Source organism: Chenopodium quinoa, unplaced genomic scaffold (assembly GCF_001683475.1).
Source record: "Chenopodium quinoa cultivar QQ74 unplaced genomic scaffold, ASM168347v1, whole genome shotgun sequence".
Taxonomy (NCBI): domain Eukaryota; kingdom Viridiplantae; phylum Streptophyta; class Magnoliopsida; order Caryophyllales; family Amaranthaceae; genus Chenopodium; species Chenopodium quinoa.
Genome location: NW_018744633.1, coordinates 5,574,152 through 5,589,764, shown reverse-complemented (window position 1 = coordinate 5,589,764; position 15,613 = coordinate 5,574,152). Strand labels below are relative to the sequence as shown.

Here is a 15,613-nt window from a genome sequence, read left to right as displayed (position 1 = left end):
TCACTTAAAATTTTTACCAAAGTTAGTACTTAACACATATATATAAATATATACATTTCCAATCAAATTATAAACCTACTTTACTAAGCATATTTTTATAAAATATGTCTTCATCATGCATTATGAGCTCAAATGAGAGCATAGTGTTTGATCCATCAATGATCCAAAACCAACCCAAGTTACCAAAAGAGTTCATTTGGGCCGGGTTCGATTCGATGCAACAACAAGAAAACAACAATGATATGCTCAATGAACCATTGGTGGACTTGGAAGGCTTCTTTAAGGGTGATGAAGAGGCCATCAAACATGCTGCTGAGTTGATCAATAAGGCATGTTTAACCCATGGGTTCTTCCAAGTCACTAATCATCGAGTCGATTCGAGCCTCATTGGGGCTGCCCATGATCAAATGGATGGCCTCTTCAAGTTGCCCTTGGATAAGAAATTAAGGGTTCAGAGGAACAAAGGAGAAATGTGGGGCTATTCTGGTGCCCATGCTCATAGATTTTCTAAACAACTTCCTTGGAAAGAGACTTTCTCTTTTGGCTACAATTATGTTGATGATCAAGGTGGTTTGATGAACTCTTATAAGCCTATTGTGTTTGATTATATCAAATCTTCATTAGGAGAGGACTTTGAATATGCAGGGTAAGTTTGTTGGTATATAAGTGCCATTTTTTTTAAACTAACTACGATAATCTGATATAGTTTTAAGTTTGTCGTTACAAAAGTTTGACCATTATTATTTTTAAATATAGTGTTAAAGGATCATAATTAAATTTATATTATAACTTTATAAGAGTATATGACGAAACAAATTAATATAATAATACTTTATCTATTAAATTTATATATTTTTTTCTACAAGGTAAATATGTGGTCAAAGTAAATACAAAGTTAATGTAAAAGTCAAGCAAAATAACAATTAATTTGAAATGAACAGAGTCTATAATACATAAATAAAGTAATGAGCTTAACATTAATTCATTTATTTTGAAAAAAAAAAAGAAACTAATGCAAAAAAATTAATGTAATGCTACTTATTAAAATAATCGTGCTGATTTTTAAACAAATAAACATGATTATTATAGGGAGTATGTGTGACTTTATGACTAGTTATAAGTATACTATTTTACAACTTATATCAATCAATATATAAGCTGAAAATTGGTTGTGGATACAATTATGCCCTACCATTTCTTGTTTCATAACAGTTGGATCACTTGGGGAAAAAATAATCCTTAATAACCCACAACAATGATAACAAGTCCTAATTTTTTTTTTTAGTTTTAGTTATGGTTTTTAGCTTTCGAGAACATAAATTATAAACTAATTAAAAACTCTCAAGTCACCATGTGTCCAATATGTGATAATAAAATTTTTTAAATAAAATAAAAACGTACTCTTAAAATTTTAAATATAATAATAAAATAATGTACTCGTAGAATTATAGACCCATTTGGATGTTCAAATTAAATATATACAGGTCTTAATTGGTTAAATGTAAAATCAAGTGTACTTATCCGATCCTTAGAGTCATTATCATTATTTTTTCATATATTTTATATATCATGACTAAACAACGCATTGTATGTACATTATTCAAGTATCCGCAGGTGGGTGTACCAAAGGTATTGTGAAGCTATGAAGGATCTCTCTCTAGTAATATTTGAGCTATTAGCAATAAGTTTGGGAATTGAAAGACAATATTTTAGGAAATTTTTTGAAGATGGAACCTCACTATTTAGATGCAACTCATACCCACCATGCAATGAACCAAGCCTAACCTTTGGCACAGGCCCGCATTGTGACCCGACTTCTTTGACCATTCTACACCAAGACCAGGTTGGTGGCCTTGAAGTTTTTGCTCACAATAAATGGCAAGCTGTTCGACCTAGACAAGATGCCTTCGTTATTAACATAGGAGACACTTTCATGGTAAAGATTTCATTTATCCGTTCTTTTTTTAATATGAATTTCTATTACTTTATGTCCACACTTGACTTGACCATCTTTTGTGATTCGTACATGAGAAACATTCATGTATATATACAAGATACAACTTGTCAAAACTTCATAAATCCTAATTTTTCTAAGTTTATAATTGTTTGAACTAAGACATGATTTTTGAAATCACCAACGTAGTACTATAAACTTGTAATCTAGAGTAGGCCATATTTAGTTTAATGTGAACAAATCACCAACGTAGTACATAAACTGATTTAGGTACATAGTAGTAGCAATTTGCCAAGTTGCTTGGAAAATTATTGACAGTAACAATAATTGATTTAATTATTACATGGGTGATGCTTTAATTTCTTTTTTCCATTCAAATAATATTAGGCTTACTCCGCTTGTATGCTTAAATATATATGTAGATATAGTGTGAATCCTAATAATTTGATATTTATTCTTAAGGAATGAATTACAATAATAATAAAATGTAAAGGTTTATTTGACTTTATTGATTAAAATCATAAAGTTTGCAGTGTTACTCAAAGATCAAATTTATTTTATTCATGGTGCTCTTTGTTACTTTCACTAAACCTAAAGTTAATAATTATGCGCCGTATACGATCGTACAGATATGCATACACTTGGAAATTTAAGGAATATTTTGAGATCATCAAATCATTCACGGACTTAAAAAGATGAGTTTAAACTTTAAACAAAAGATTGGTTCAAAATTCTGTCATAACCATGACCGAATAGACGACATTGATAAATGATGATCATTTCCTGTACTTTCAGATTATTGTTGAGTTGCATAAATTTCATGCATAAACTAACCTAAAAAAAGAGCAATCTTTGGTTTTTTTATACATATACACATGATTTATTTTTAGCATATAGTATGATTGTAAAATTTTGTCAGATCATATCATAACCTAAAATAATCTCTTTGAGTTTATTATTGATGAGTTGCATAAATTTCATGCATAATTTACCTAAAAATTAGAGTTTTTTTTTATATATATATATATACATGATATATTTTTTGCGCATAGTATGATTGTAAAATTGTTTGTATGCATGTGTAGGCAATGTCTAATGGGAGATACAAGAGTTGCTTGCATAGGGCAGTGGTGAACAAGAAGAAAGAGAGAAAATCATTGGTTTTCTTTGTGAATCCAAAAGAAGACAAAATAGTGAGGGCCCCACAAGATCTGATTGACAGAGAAGAAGGGACAAAGTCTAGGAAATACCCTGATTTTAAATGGCCTCATTTGATGGAATTTACACAATTTCATTACAGAGCTGATGTTACTACCCTTCAAAGCTTTTTCCAGTGGTTACCCTCTTCTAATTTGCCTTGATTTATTTTTATTTTTTTTTTTTTATTTACCTCTTTTTAAGCTACTAGGTTCATAACTAAGTACAATGCAAAATAAAATGGAATGAAGTTAGAGAATTTGTCTTCTCGTTTTGGTTTGTATGTTTGTTACGTCTGCATGTAATGTCATTTTCGAATTGTATAATAATTAAAAATGAAATAAGTCTTGGAACTTTTTTTTCCTTTTTTATTTAGTAGGTTTAAAACGAAAAAAAAATTATCGAATCAGAATTGAGCTCTTTCATTATTTGTTTGAACTTGCCATGCATGTACTATATAGTATTGTACTTGGACTAAGAGGGCTTTTAGAGGTGCTTTTGGTTTTCTTTACATTGATCATGTATGCAATTGCGCGGGGGAGAAATTTCTATATATGTCGTGCACATTTGTATATTTTGGGCATATACTTCCACTTCTCTTATAAACACAAGGGAAATTCTTAGAAGTAGCTTACTCCTTGGCAAAAGGAAAAAACAAAAGAGTGGTGAGGTGCTTCGTTATCTAATGTTGGATTGTTGGGTAAGTGTGACCAAAATTTCATAAGCCCAATTAATTATGTCGGAATGTATTCAAAAATTAAGAAAATTCTCGTTTATTGAGAAATTGATGGAGAACTGTGACAGAATCTAGAATTTGGTGAATGGTCATGAAGATTCTAGATTTATGTGGCAATTTAAAGAGCATGTAGAATTTTTCACACACTTCTTTCACCTCCATAGATTTATCACCTATAAATAGTGGTGCTTAGTCCATACATATCACGATCGGAGTTTCTCCACACAAAATCTCCCTAATCCACTGTCCTTTCTTGTAATACACACTCTTTTAAAGGGTTATTGTAATCTCTTATTTTCAGATAGTAAATATTGTGGGCCCATTTCTTTACGCATTCATCTATCTCTAAATAATTTTATCAATCTATATCTCTTTAATTTGTTTCTCAACCCCTCTCTACAATCCAGGAATAATAAGCGTGCTTCCTATCCTCTCATGTTCACTCTGTGTTTGGGCATACCTGCACTAAACACTTATAAGAATAAAGTCAAAATTTGTGATGAAAAACTTAATAAAACACATGAAAGAAAAGGGTCGAATTTAGAGTGTCAATCTATCTCAAAACATCTACCATTAATAAAACAAAAAAATTGTACAAATCAAGTATGACAAAATAACCAAGAAAACCCCAACACGTCTTATCTTGTTACAAGTAATTGTGCAAAAACCAAGTTTGTGACACTTTATCAGATTTTTGTTGATGGTGCATTTCGTTTTCAATTTTAAAGATTTTAGTTGTAAAAATTCGACAATAAACTTATTGACACTAAATAAACTTGGAATAAAAAAATAAAAGTTTTAGTTTTTATAAATACTTGAATCTTTACCGGCACCATAATTCTAACTTTTTATCTATTTAACAAAATATATAACTCACTACATAAGGATTAAGAAAAATAAATAAATAAAAATAAAAATAAAAAAAACAATGAAAAACTAATCCATTTTGAATTTCTTAATTCTTTGAAATAAGTATAAGCGGTTGTTTTCTCTTCTATATGTTTATACTATATTGGTATGTATCACATTCTATTATTCCATAGTGAAAAAATTATAAAAAAAAAATAAACAATAAAAAAAACCAAAAAATTTAAAAGCAAGTTACTTCCTCTTCTTCACCAATGGCCAACTGAATCGATTTGATCTTGGTGTTGGTAATTCTTTTGAATAGAATTTGGTGAGAAGGGCAAAGAAAATGGCTGCTCCGATACTGGAAAAGATGGTTGAGGAAGTAACAATGGGTTTGTAGAAGAATATATACTGGTAGCATAAGGTGACAATCCTTGATCAACTTTTTGAAATTGGTCATGTTGTTGGTGATGTTGTAGTAACCTTTGATGATTATGTTGTTGTTGCGAAAATTGATCATTTGATCTTTGTTGCTTTGGAACATTTAATTTCTCCCCTTCAATTTCTCTATACTTATTAAGGTACATTTTCAAAGGATTTACGTAATCCTCGAAACCAAGGGTTGTTATAGCCCATATAATATCGTCCCCATTGATAGTCTTCCTTTTTTCTCTTTGGCATTTGTCCGAGGCTTCCCCGGTGACAAAGCTTATAAACTCCGAAACACATTCTTGAACGGTCTCTTTCGCGTCCTTAGAGATTTTCCCACTTTGCGGAATTACCTTTTTCATGATCCTCCCTACATTAGCTATAGGGAGAAACCGGTCTTGCTCTTTATTACTCGCGTTGTTGTTGTTATTGTTGTTGCTGCTGTTGTCGTCGTTGTTGTTGCTATTGTTCTTAGAACAAGGGCTATCAGGGCTTTCTTGTTTGATTCTATCTTGCTTAATTCTAAGGCTTTCACCATCCATGTCTATATTAACTTTTTTTTTTATATATATATTTTTGTTTGTTTACTTGTTATCTTTCACAAGTATTAATATTTTTTTTTATTTGAGAAAATTGGATTAGTGATAATTAGAAAGAAAATAATATAAGAAATGTTGGGTTGTGATTAAATGGCAAAAAAGCAAAAAAATAGGCAAGTGAAGTGGTAAGTGTTTGGTTAATTTTGACCGTGGGACTCGCTCTCTGTTAAGAGCTCTAATTTACCTATTAATGTTGATAAACAGCATTCCATATGACCTAATTTTAACTTATTTTTGTTTTTGTGCAGTTAGTGTAGCATTATTAGATAATTTACTAGCCGTACTTCCGTACAATATGTAAGATTATCTAGACATTTGAGGCAAGATTTTAGAAGCATTAAAAAAGGCATGCGATTCAACATGTAAAGGATAGTACATGAATAGTATGTAGTGCTAATTTAATCCAAAAATTTGTGTCAAAAAAAATCCAAAACATAATATTTATCCTAATCGTGTTGTCTAATATTAATAGTCTGTCTCGTACTTCTTTTTAAAAAAAATAGTCTATCTCGTACTTGTATATTATTATTAATAAATGTTTATTTGAAAATAGAGTGTCACATGAATGACGTTAAGAATTGGAGAAAGTCGAATATAGAGAGTAATATGACATCTCACTATTTGAAAATAGATAAATTTATTATCTAAGTATTTTAATTTACCACAAATATTTGCATTGATGTCTAAGTGAGTTTATAAAACTAGGTTTTTAACAAAATGCTACTCCCTCCGTCCCCGAAAGAACAACCCTTTTGGGTTGATTTTGCGGGTATTAATAAAGTTAAATAAAAGAAGTAAAAGTATATTGGAAAGATAAATTTACATGAGATTTTCAAAAAAGTAAAGAGAGATATTAATAAAAGCATATGGAAAAACAAAATTTTATATGGGAAAACTAATTTTGCACAAATATTGTTGCAAATTGGTGGATATTTTAATGCTAATGGATCATTCTTTTTGGGACTAAAATTAGGCCAAATGGGTCATTCTTTCAGGGACGGAGGGAGTAGTATACAAGTATATTTTATTTCATTTATAAGAGAAAGATACAATAGTCATTTCAATGTATATAGTTTCAAATTATCGACTTTTTCTAATCCAATTAAATATATTAACGGTCAATATACATAGATCAGGAGAAAACAATCATTACAACTGAAAAAGAAACAGATGAAGTATACTTTTGTCTTCTACGTTCCTTTACAAACAAGAAAGTCCAAGATTAAGCAATCGGAACCCATAAGTCAAGACACAAGAGTTCATTAGCTGTCTGTTTAGATCCAATTTTATAAATATGATTGGATTGGATTTAGATCCAGATTTGGCAATCTGTTTGTAGTTTTGTGTCCAGATTCTGGATCAAGTGGACCAGCTAAAAGTATAATAATTGGTCAATTATATGAGTAATTTGTAGTAAGATCAATGAAAAAACAAAGTAAGGTTATATAATTTGACCAAATTTGGAGGTTATTAGTAGGTTTTCAGACATCTTTTCTTGTTGCTCCACATGAGTTTAGAAATATCGGCCTGCTAATAATGCAGGAGCAGAAATTAATGCCTCCGATACAAAACCCCGAAAAGCCTAAAATTTCATGGCTGTAGATTAGCTTTTGAATGCAATTAGCTATCACAGAATGAAAGGCGTTCGAATTTACCACCATAATCCCTATAATTGTTTTTGGATGGACAAGTAGAAACTTTCATTCAGACCATATCAAAAATTTGCAAAAGTGCAAATGACAAAGATCCATGGAGGAGCAGACAGAGCTCAGTTTTAAAAAAAAATGTATCACAATGTGCGAGATAACTCTTAATATTATGCTTACAATACTATCCAGTATGACAAAGAAACAAAATTATCAACATTTACGCAGAGTTCTATAGCTATATGCTAGCAGAAAATCAATATATCCTCATCAAGAAACTAATATAATGTTACAATTAACCCACTAAGGGTTTGGGGAGACGAAACCTAAACACCAAGAACTTTCTCTATTTTTTGGAGGGAAGGGAGGGGGGAGGGGGGGGAGCAAAAAATTACAGTTTAATACAAAATGCAATTTGCAACTATTAAATAACTGAAAGAATACCTAATCAAGTAATCAAAATGTGTGGCTTGGAGATCCTTTGAAAAGACCAGATATCTTACATGAGAGCATATTTCAAGGTCTCTACCTCTTCGGGCCGCCAGTTTGTTTTCTGGGCACACAACAAACCTTCCTTGTCCTTGGAATAGGTCATTCGGATTTCCCAATGCATAGATCTCAACATTGTCTCCAACTCATTGATGGTCTCAACATTATCACGCACAATAATCTTACCTTCTGGTCTCAAGATCCGATCAACCTCCACAACCAAGGCTCGCATGTTGCACCTACAGAATTCAGATTGCAAAAAGGTAATTCAGAGTTGGCATAATCAAATCAGATAAGTTTTATGGTATAATTACTACTCCTTAAATTTGACTCATGGTACATACTTCTTATTAATTTTGGAGAAGAGATGATCGGCATGGAGGAGGTCATAAGATCGAGGATAAGTGTTAAATGACTCGCACCAATCATGATAAATCCCAAACAGACCACGTTCATAAATTATAGGAAGGGTATCGGGTGAATCTACTGTCACCACATTCATGACCCAGAGTTTCAAGTCTCTCAGAGCTGCAGCAAATCTGTTGATAACAATAGAATTATTATGCACCTCACAAGAGTATCACATGCAAAAATTAAATCACAGTAAATGAAACATACCCTCCATACACAGCTCTCATATCCATCACATTTCTCACATTGGACCAGCTGATACCCATGCCATTAAGATATGTTGTGCTAACCACACGTTTCCAGTGCTCATTATCTGCAGTGAAATCCTCGGGTGCTGACTTACCATAAACACCAACCTGGGAACTAGTTAACCAGTATGGTGGTTTCTGCAGCCTGGCAGTCCATTTCTCTGGCCACTGAGACCCACGCTCAGTTTCACCTTCAGGTACTTTGTGCATGCATGATTGTAAAGGGACATTCCTGCAAAAGATCACAGTGAGCATTCTAAGCTGGGAAATTCATAGCTATTAATACGATGCATATATCATACTAATGTCTAAATAGAGTCAAATTCTTGGTACAAACATAACCTAATGCAAAGATACAACAAAGTCCAGTTCCATGCACTGACAATGGTGGGAAATTCACTTGGACAGTTGGATGAGAATTATAGTTCGTCACTACCTCTCTCAACTCTTTTGTTTTTATAATTATTTTTTTACCTCTCCCATTTTTTTATACAAAGCTTTTGATTATCATAGCTGAAAAGGTTGAGGCATTTGTATCAAGGACATACTCTATGACTTAAGAAATTTAAAACTGATGTGATATCTATGAATTTAAGATAGTATTTATAAAATTTGACATCAACAATAGAAACTTACGCCTCAGCTTTGTAAACTATGATGCTCAAAAGTTTTGTATCAAGAATATAAAACCTGTTTTGTTGGAAAATCGGAAGTTACTAAATGATAACTTTTATCACTAACTTTGTACATCCAGTGTGTGATCCACTTGTTAGGGATAAACAAGAAAATGAATAAAATCCTACTCGTCAATGTGAATTATTTTCGTATGCTTTTTTTTTTTATTGGATGGATTACATGTTGGGTAACTGTAGTGCTATTAAAGGTTTTTTTTCCCCTATAAACAAAAGCTTCTTTTTTTCCAACAAAATCATATTTCAGTGACAGCTGTCATCAAACCCCATCCCTAAAATGTATTTTGGTGTTGTATTCGAGCAACTCCATAACCACACGGATCAAATTCTGGATAAAATGATCTTAGGCATCCCAAACATAAGATAGATAAATAAATAAGAAGATAAAATAGAAGAAGGAATTACCAGGCAGCATTACGATCATCAGATTGCTCACACAATGGGGGTTCATTCTGTGACCTCTGTTCATAACACTCGTTAGAAAATGGCTTTTGATATATTGCTATACCAACCAAATTCACTGTATCTTTCTCCTTCTTAATGAGTTTCCAGCACAATTGCTCGGTCAGTTTAGACATGGCTGTGAATAAGAAACAGATAGATTTAGCAAATTTTCAAAATCAATTACTAACGAGGAACAGGTGTAATGTTCAAATCAACTGCGATTAACTAACGAACAACACTGATGCATAACTTACCATTCCAAATTTCAACATCTGCTTCAAGCTTCTGATATATTGGAGTGGCAGACCATACAAAGTAACCTCCGGGACGCAGCAGACGGTTTAGTTCCAGCAAAAGTTTTCCACCTGCAACACCAAAATTTAAATAATTATACTGAATTGCTGAAGTGAGAATATGGCCAAACTCCAATACAGAACATTCTGCCTAAAAGAAATCATTAACAAGACAAATATGCTAAAACTACCTTCTGCATGCCATGGAACTCTACACCTAGCACAATGGACAATATCAAAAGCAATCCCAGGAAAGGGCAGTCTCAGTGTTCCCATCACAGCAGATATGGCTGGAATCCCTCGTTCAAGAGCAAATTGTACTTGAGCTTCGTGTTCATCTTTTGGAGCCAATGACATGGTCAACACATCTTTATCAAAAAGGAAACCTCCGAAGCTGGCAACTCCACATCCAACATCCAGCACAACACGTGAACGTTTTCCCCATGCAATATCAGGTAACATCTACGGAAATAACACAGATACCACAATAAGCAACATGGCAAGCAGAACACTAAGGAAGATATAATCATATTAACTACAATATTTTTTGTCTTCTAGATTGTCCTATAAATTACTGATTGAAGCAAACACATCTGATTTTTATTTAATTTTTTTTAATTGCACTGAAGACACTCCAAGAGCAAGGACAGTTCACGTAAAGATGATCAAAAGCAAAATGGAGGCTCACTTGTTCGATGAACTCGATATAGTGAAGAGCTCCATGCTTGAATTGAGTTCCGCCGCCAGGGAAAGTGAGGTACTCGCCACTAACTTTCACCCAATTCTGGTGCCCCTTAATCTTCACTAACTTGGTGTGTGGAACATTAGCATACCAGACCTGCAGAAACACATCAAAATAGCCCCTTTTAGCAAAAGAACAGAATAGAAAATAAATTTGCACAGTGATGGCTGCATGTTGCCTACCTTTTCCCTGCTTTTCGGCCACTCAATCGGTCGCTTATAACCTTCAGGGAGAGGAACAAGACAAGTGGGAGGCTCAGTAGGGCAATGTCTTTCCCGATGCTCATAATGCTTAGTACTCCTCAGGTGATGGATTGCATCCCAATTATCAAGGCAAGGAATATAATCTGGCCCAGCAGTTGTGTTACAGAGCTTCCATGTAAACTCTTCCTGTTGGCCTGAGGGTGTTTGTGCTTCCTTTACACTCTTTGACTCAGCAGCCTGAGTTGAGAAAGAACCATTCTGGGTGGTAGACTCGTTAAGAAGCTCTGACTGAGCCGCAGAAGGAAAGACCTCTTGAGAACCCTGCTCTTTTGCTTCACCATCTTCCTTCTTGCTACTATCATCAGATTCATTTTCTTGTTTTTGCTCCACCTTCTCCTCTATACCTTCCTCTTTCTTTTCTTCTTGCGTTTCACTAGGACTCTCCTCTGTCTTCTTCTCATTCTCATCTGATTCTGATTTACTCTCACCGGAACCTTCTTCTGACTCCTTTTCACCAAAATCATTCCCATCACCATCCCTCTTTGCACCCTCAGTTCCATCTTCTTTCTTGGATTCCGAGCTTTCCTCATTTGATTCACTCTTGTTAGTCTCATCTGATTTACTTTCTTCAACCTCCTTTGACTGCTCCTCTTGCTTTTCCTCAGATTGCGTTTCATTGGAGCTTTCATTATTGCCCTTCTCCTCCGGAGGTGACTTAACATTACTATCCCCTTTAGTAGCATCCTCGGGCAAATCACCCGGATTGTCCTCAAACTGAGGGGCAGGGCTCTCATTGTTGTCTTTCACTACATCCTGTTTCACCTCAGTTTTTTGCTTTTCCTGGGGCACATCTATGTTAGGAGTTGAAATATCCGACGATGACGATGTCATCATCCATACCCCAACCAAACAAAGAGCTACAAAAACCACCACAGTCACTGTGGAACAGTAGCTCGAGGACGGTCTTTTAGTATCAATCCTCGTATACCTCCCCGTCGCCATCCCTTTAATTCCTTTTAATCAAACTTTTATAAATCCTGTTTCAATTATAGCAAATCAACTTAAAATCTCAAATTATCATCATTCCAACACCCTAGTGAACCTACACACATTATCTTCATTGCATCATACTACTCCTTTCTTAAAATTGGAGAAACCCCATTCGATATAGAATCATATTGTATAAAATTCCATAACAACCAAATTTTACACTATAACATACACTACACATCACCCTTTAAACAATATTTGCATCAATCATAAATCTTATCTTATAATTTTCAATATATATCAGACAGACCAATTACCAATGATTTCTATAACATTCAAAACCATAGTTTATAAACTAAATTCCACTAATTATGCAAGCTACACAGATCCACTCAAAAAACACCCAATTATGACATTAATAACAACGAACTTAGAAATTAACAACTGAATCATCAAAATACAATAAAATCAACAGATACCCAGATCGTAAATTATATTCAATAATCATAAATTAGTACAATTATGCACCAAAAAAAAAACATAGAAGATCTAGGGAAATGGGGCGTACCTGATTGGATCTGGGTAGGAAAAAAAACTAATATAAAAATTGATTCATACTATAATTTTGTCTCTCTAATAAAGGAGAGAGAGAATGGAAGCTACTAGTGAGTGTGTGAATACTGAAGAGCAGCTTAAAGGAGATAAATATAAGGAAATAATTCTGGGTAGAAATTGTATTTTATTAAATTAAAAATGGGTTTATTGATTTTTAATTTGATTGATGATTTAATAATTGATCTGGGATTTAAGTTTTTGAATCAGTTGAATTTAAAGGTAGGAAGAATTTTACAAATATTGTTGAGGTTTTCGGGGTTTTGATGGTTATAATGTGGGAGGGGAAAAAAGGGTAAATGGAGGTGCCGTAAATTTGCAGGAAAAAGATAACCAATATAGGAAAGTAGGGAATTTTTCGTTGAATGCAAGTAATTGAATATTTAATTATTAATAAAAATACTTTAAAATAAAAAATTGAAAAAAATTATTATTAAAAAATAATAATAAATATAATAAGCACTTCCAACTTGCAAATCAAGGTATCCTATAAAATTAACCTAATTCAAATTACTCTAGTCATATTTTGATAGGGCTAGATTTTATTTGCATTTTAATGACACAGATTGGTTCTAAATTGATTTACTTATTAATCCTGTTTGAAAATAATTTATGTATTTTTCACAATGATAAACTAATTGTCTAACAATTAAGATACTATGAGCTTGTTCCGATTGACTGAAAACAATTGAACTAAACTAAACCGATTGGATTATAGCTGAACTGATTATGGCTAAACTTAACTAAACTGATTGGAACTGAAATAAAGTGAATTAAAATTAAGCTGAGCAGAACAGGGTCTATGTGAATGAATATGACTCTTTATTTGAGTAAGACCATACTTAATTGAAAAATGAATAACTCACTTGCTAAAACAACACTACTATCCATACAGGTTGTGATATGAAAATAACTCGATCTTATAGATTGTGAAATTCACTCTACTACTCACCCTACAAAACCTTACCAACTTAATAAGATGACATACACACTTCTAACTTTTACTACATAGATACATCATTAAGTCATCCAGTTTAATTATAATTTTAACTTATCTTGTTTTGTTTTCTTCCAAAAAAAAAATATCTTGTTTTGTCATTTGATAATTATTTTCCTTTAGTATGTGATTGAACTTAGGGTCTGTTCATATTTACTGAACTGAGCTGAACTGAACTGAATAGAATTGATTGGAGCCGAATTGAACTAAATGGAGCTGAACTGAACTGAAATTTATATTTTATAAGAGAGGGGAATTAGGAGCTGAACTGAACTGATTGGAGCTTAACTGAACTGAAATTAAGTAAATGTGAACAGACCCTTAAGATTGAACGAGTTGATGATCAGCGCCATTACTATGGCTATGTTTAATTTATCTTATCTGATCCAATCGCATAAAATAAAATTCATATCATACTTTATCGTCTTATGTGCAACTTTCTATCAAGAAATATCTTTATACAAAGTTTCATATGTGGCTGGCCACACTGCAGCTAGCCACAATTTTTTTTTATAATTATTTTCTCTCCTTCCTCTATCTCCTCCTTCTCATTTTCTCGAGAAACAATCAGGTAAATTCCAATTTCCACTACAAGAAAATAACCTTTTCGTAGAGATTATTTTAACCTTTAGTATCGATTGTAAATGCAACAAAAAGCTTTCCCAACGAATGGTCATTCGATACAATATCCCCCGTTGTCTTAGCCTTTAGTAGTGGTTTGCAATATCGTTGGGGTTGGCCTCAATAATCGATACGAAAAACTACATCCAATCGTGGTGATTATTGTAGCGATTACAATCGCTATAAATATTTAACTCATTTTCTTCAAAAAAAAAAAAAATAACATGCGTATGATCTTGACAAGATTCGAACATGCAACCTCAAACTCTTATATTAAATGTTTCACCAATAAGCTATGACATATTTTATGTATTCTTTGTCAAACAATATTTATATATCTAATGTTGAAAAGGCTTTTCGTATCGATTTTTAGGATTTAGTAGCGATTGTTAATGTTACGATTTCTCAAAATTATATAAATGTGTAAAAATAGTGTTGATATGTATTATTATGTTTTCCGTATCGAATTTATATGGGAAAACCATGGCGATTGTAAAAATGATACGACATCCTTAATTATTTCACCAACATACTTGCATATTGTAGCGAATGTACAATCGCTACGAAAAGAGATTTTTCTTGTAGTGTTCCTCAAAAAAAAAAAAAAAAAAAGAAAGGCAAATTCCAATCGGGAATAATCAAACAAATTCCAATCATCATTGTTGGAGACAATCGAAGCTTTAGTTACCATTTTCAATTGAAGGTAGAATTGCAGGATTTATGGTTACGATTACCGATTTCAATTATTGATAATCGTCTTCGTGGGTGGTTCATTCGTCGGTGGACGGTGGTGTTGGTTTTTGGTGGTTTCGAGGGTGGTATTTTCGTTCGTGTATCAGATCTACTGTGGTGTTTTTTTGTGGTTTCACGAGTGGTAGTTGTGGGTGGCGAGAGTTCCAAAAGATAGTGGTTTTGCTGGGGTGGGTAGTGGTGGTTTGATGGTGGTTTCGTTCTAGGTAGAAGTGGTTCGTTGGTTGTGGTTCTGGGTTCGTTGATGGTTTCGGTTGGTAGTGGTTCGTTGGTGGTGGTTACAGGTTCGTTGGTGGTTTAGGTTGGTAGTGGTTTTTTGGTGGTGGTTCTGGGTGGTAGTTTTTCGTGGTTAGGGGGTACTAGATCCGGTCAGGGGTTACATGGTTAGGGGTTACTTGGTCGGTCAGGGGTTACTTGGTCGGAGGGGTTACTAGGGGTTACTAGGGGCTACTTGGTCGGAGGGGTTACTAGGTTGGAGGGGTTACTAGGTAAGAGGGGTTACTTTTGTCATGTGTTAGCTGGCCACACCGTGTGGCCAGCCACACACAAAACCTCCTGATATCTTTAATACCGTAATGAGAAATACATATTTGGAAATTACATGGCGGTCGGCCAATAGGAAAAAGAAAATTAACACTAACACATATCTAAAAATATTAAAAAAAAAAAAACAATTGAATTTTTTACCCTCATTTTTATTTTATTTTATTT

At 33.3% G+C, this 15,613-nt stretch overlaps 3 protein-coding genes across 4 annotated transcripts; 1 reads left to right on the top strand and 2 right to left on the bottom strand.

Annotated features, from left to right (window-relative positions):
* Nucleotides 1-3,550, top strand: LOC110701517 (gibberellin 20 oxidase 1-like). Of its 2 annotated transcripts, none has more exons than XM_021879154.1 (3): nt 1-646; nt 1,606-1,936; nt 3,040-3,550. In XM_021879154.1, exons 1-3 carry the CDS (start codon nt 105-107, stop codon nt 3,313-3,315), a joined length of 1,149 nt encoding a protein of 382 aa, XP_021734846.1. In that variant the 5' UTR covers nt 1-104; the 3' UTR covers nt 3,316-3,550. The 2 variants fall into 2 exon arrangements, with proteins under 2 accessions (XP_021734846.1, XP_021734847.1); XM_021879155.1 differs by having other exon boundaries at nt 2-646; nt 1,615-1,936; nt 3,040-3,549.
* A 958-nt stretch (nt 3,551-4,508) lies between these two features.
* LOC110701515 (nuclear transcription factor Y subunit B-3-like) lies at nt 4,509-6,090 on the bottom strand. Its single transcript, XM_021879153.1, has one exon. The coding sequence runs from the start codon at nt 5,705-5,707 to the stop codon at nt 5,003-5,005; it is 705 nt and encodes a 234-aa protein (XP_021734845.1). The 5' UTR covers nt 5,708-6,090; the 3' UTR covers nt 4,509-5,002.
* Nucleotides 6,091-7,501: 1,411 nt separating this feature from the next.
* Nucleotides 7,502-12,844, bottom strand: LOC110701269 (probable methyltransferase PMT26). The gene is made up of 9 exons (XM_021878890.1): nt 12,491-12,844; nt 10,912-11,969; nt 10,676-10,825; nt 10,179-10,449; nt 9,949-10,059; nt 9,656-9,830; nt 8,518-8,790; nt 8,244-8,438; nt 7,502-8,138 (listed from the first exon to the last, which is right to left on the bottom strand). The coding sequence occupies exons 2-9, from the start codon at nt 11,932-11,934 to the stop codon at nt 7,910-7,912; spliced, it is 2,427 nt and encodes an 808-aa protein (XP_021734582.1). The 5' UTR covers nt 11,935-11,969; nt 12,491-12,844; the 3' UTR covers nt 7,502-7,909.
* Between the last annotated feature and the right edge of the window lie 2,769 nt (nt 12,845-15,613).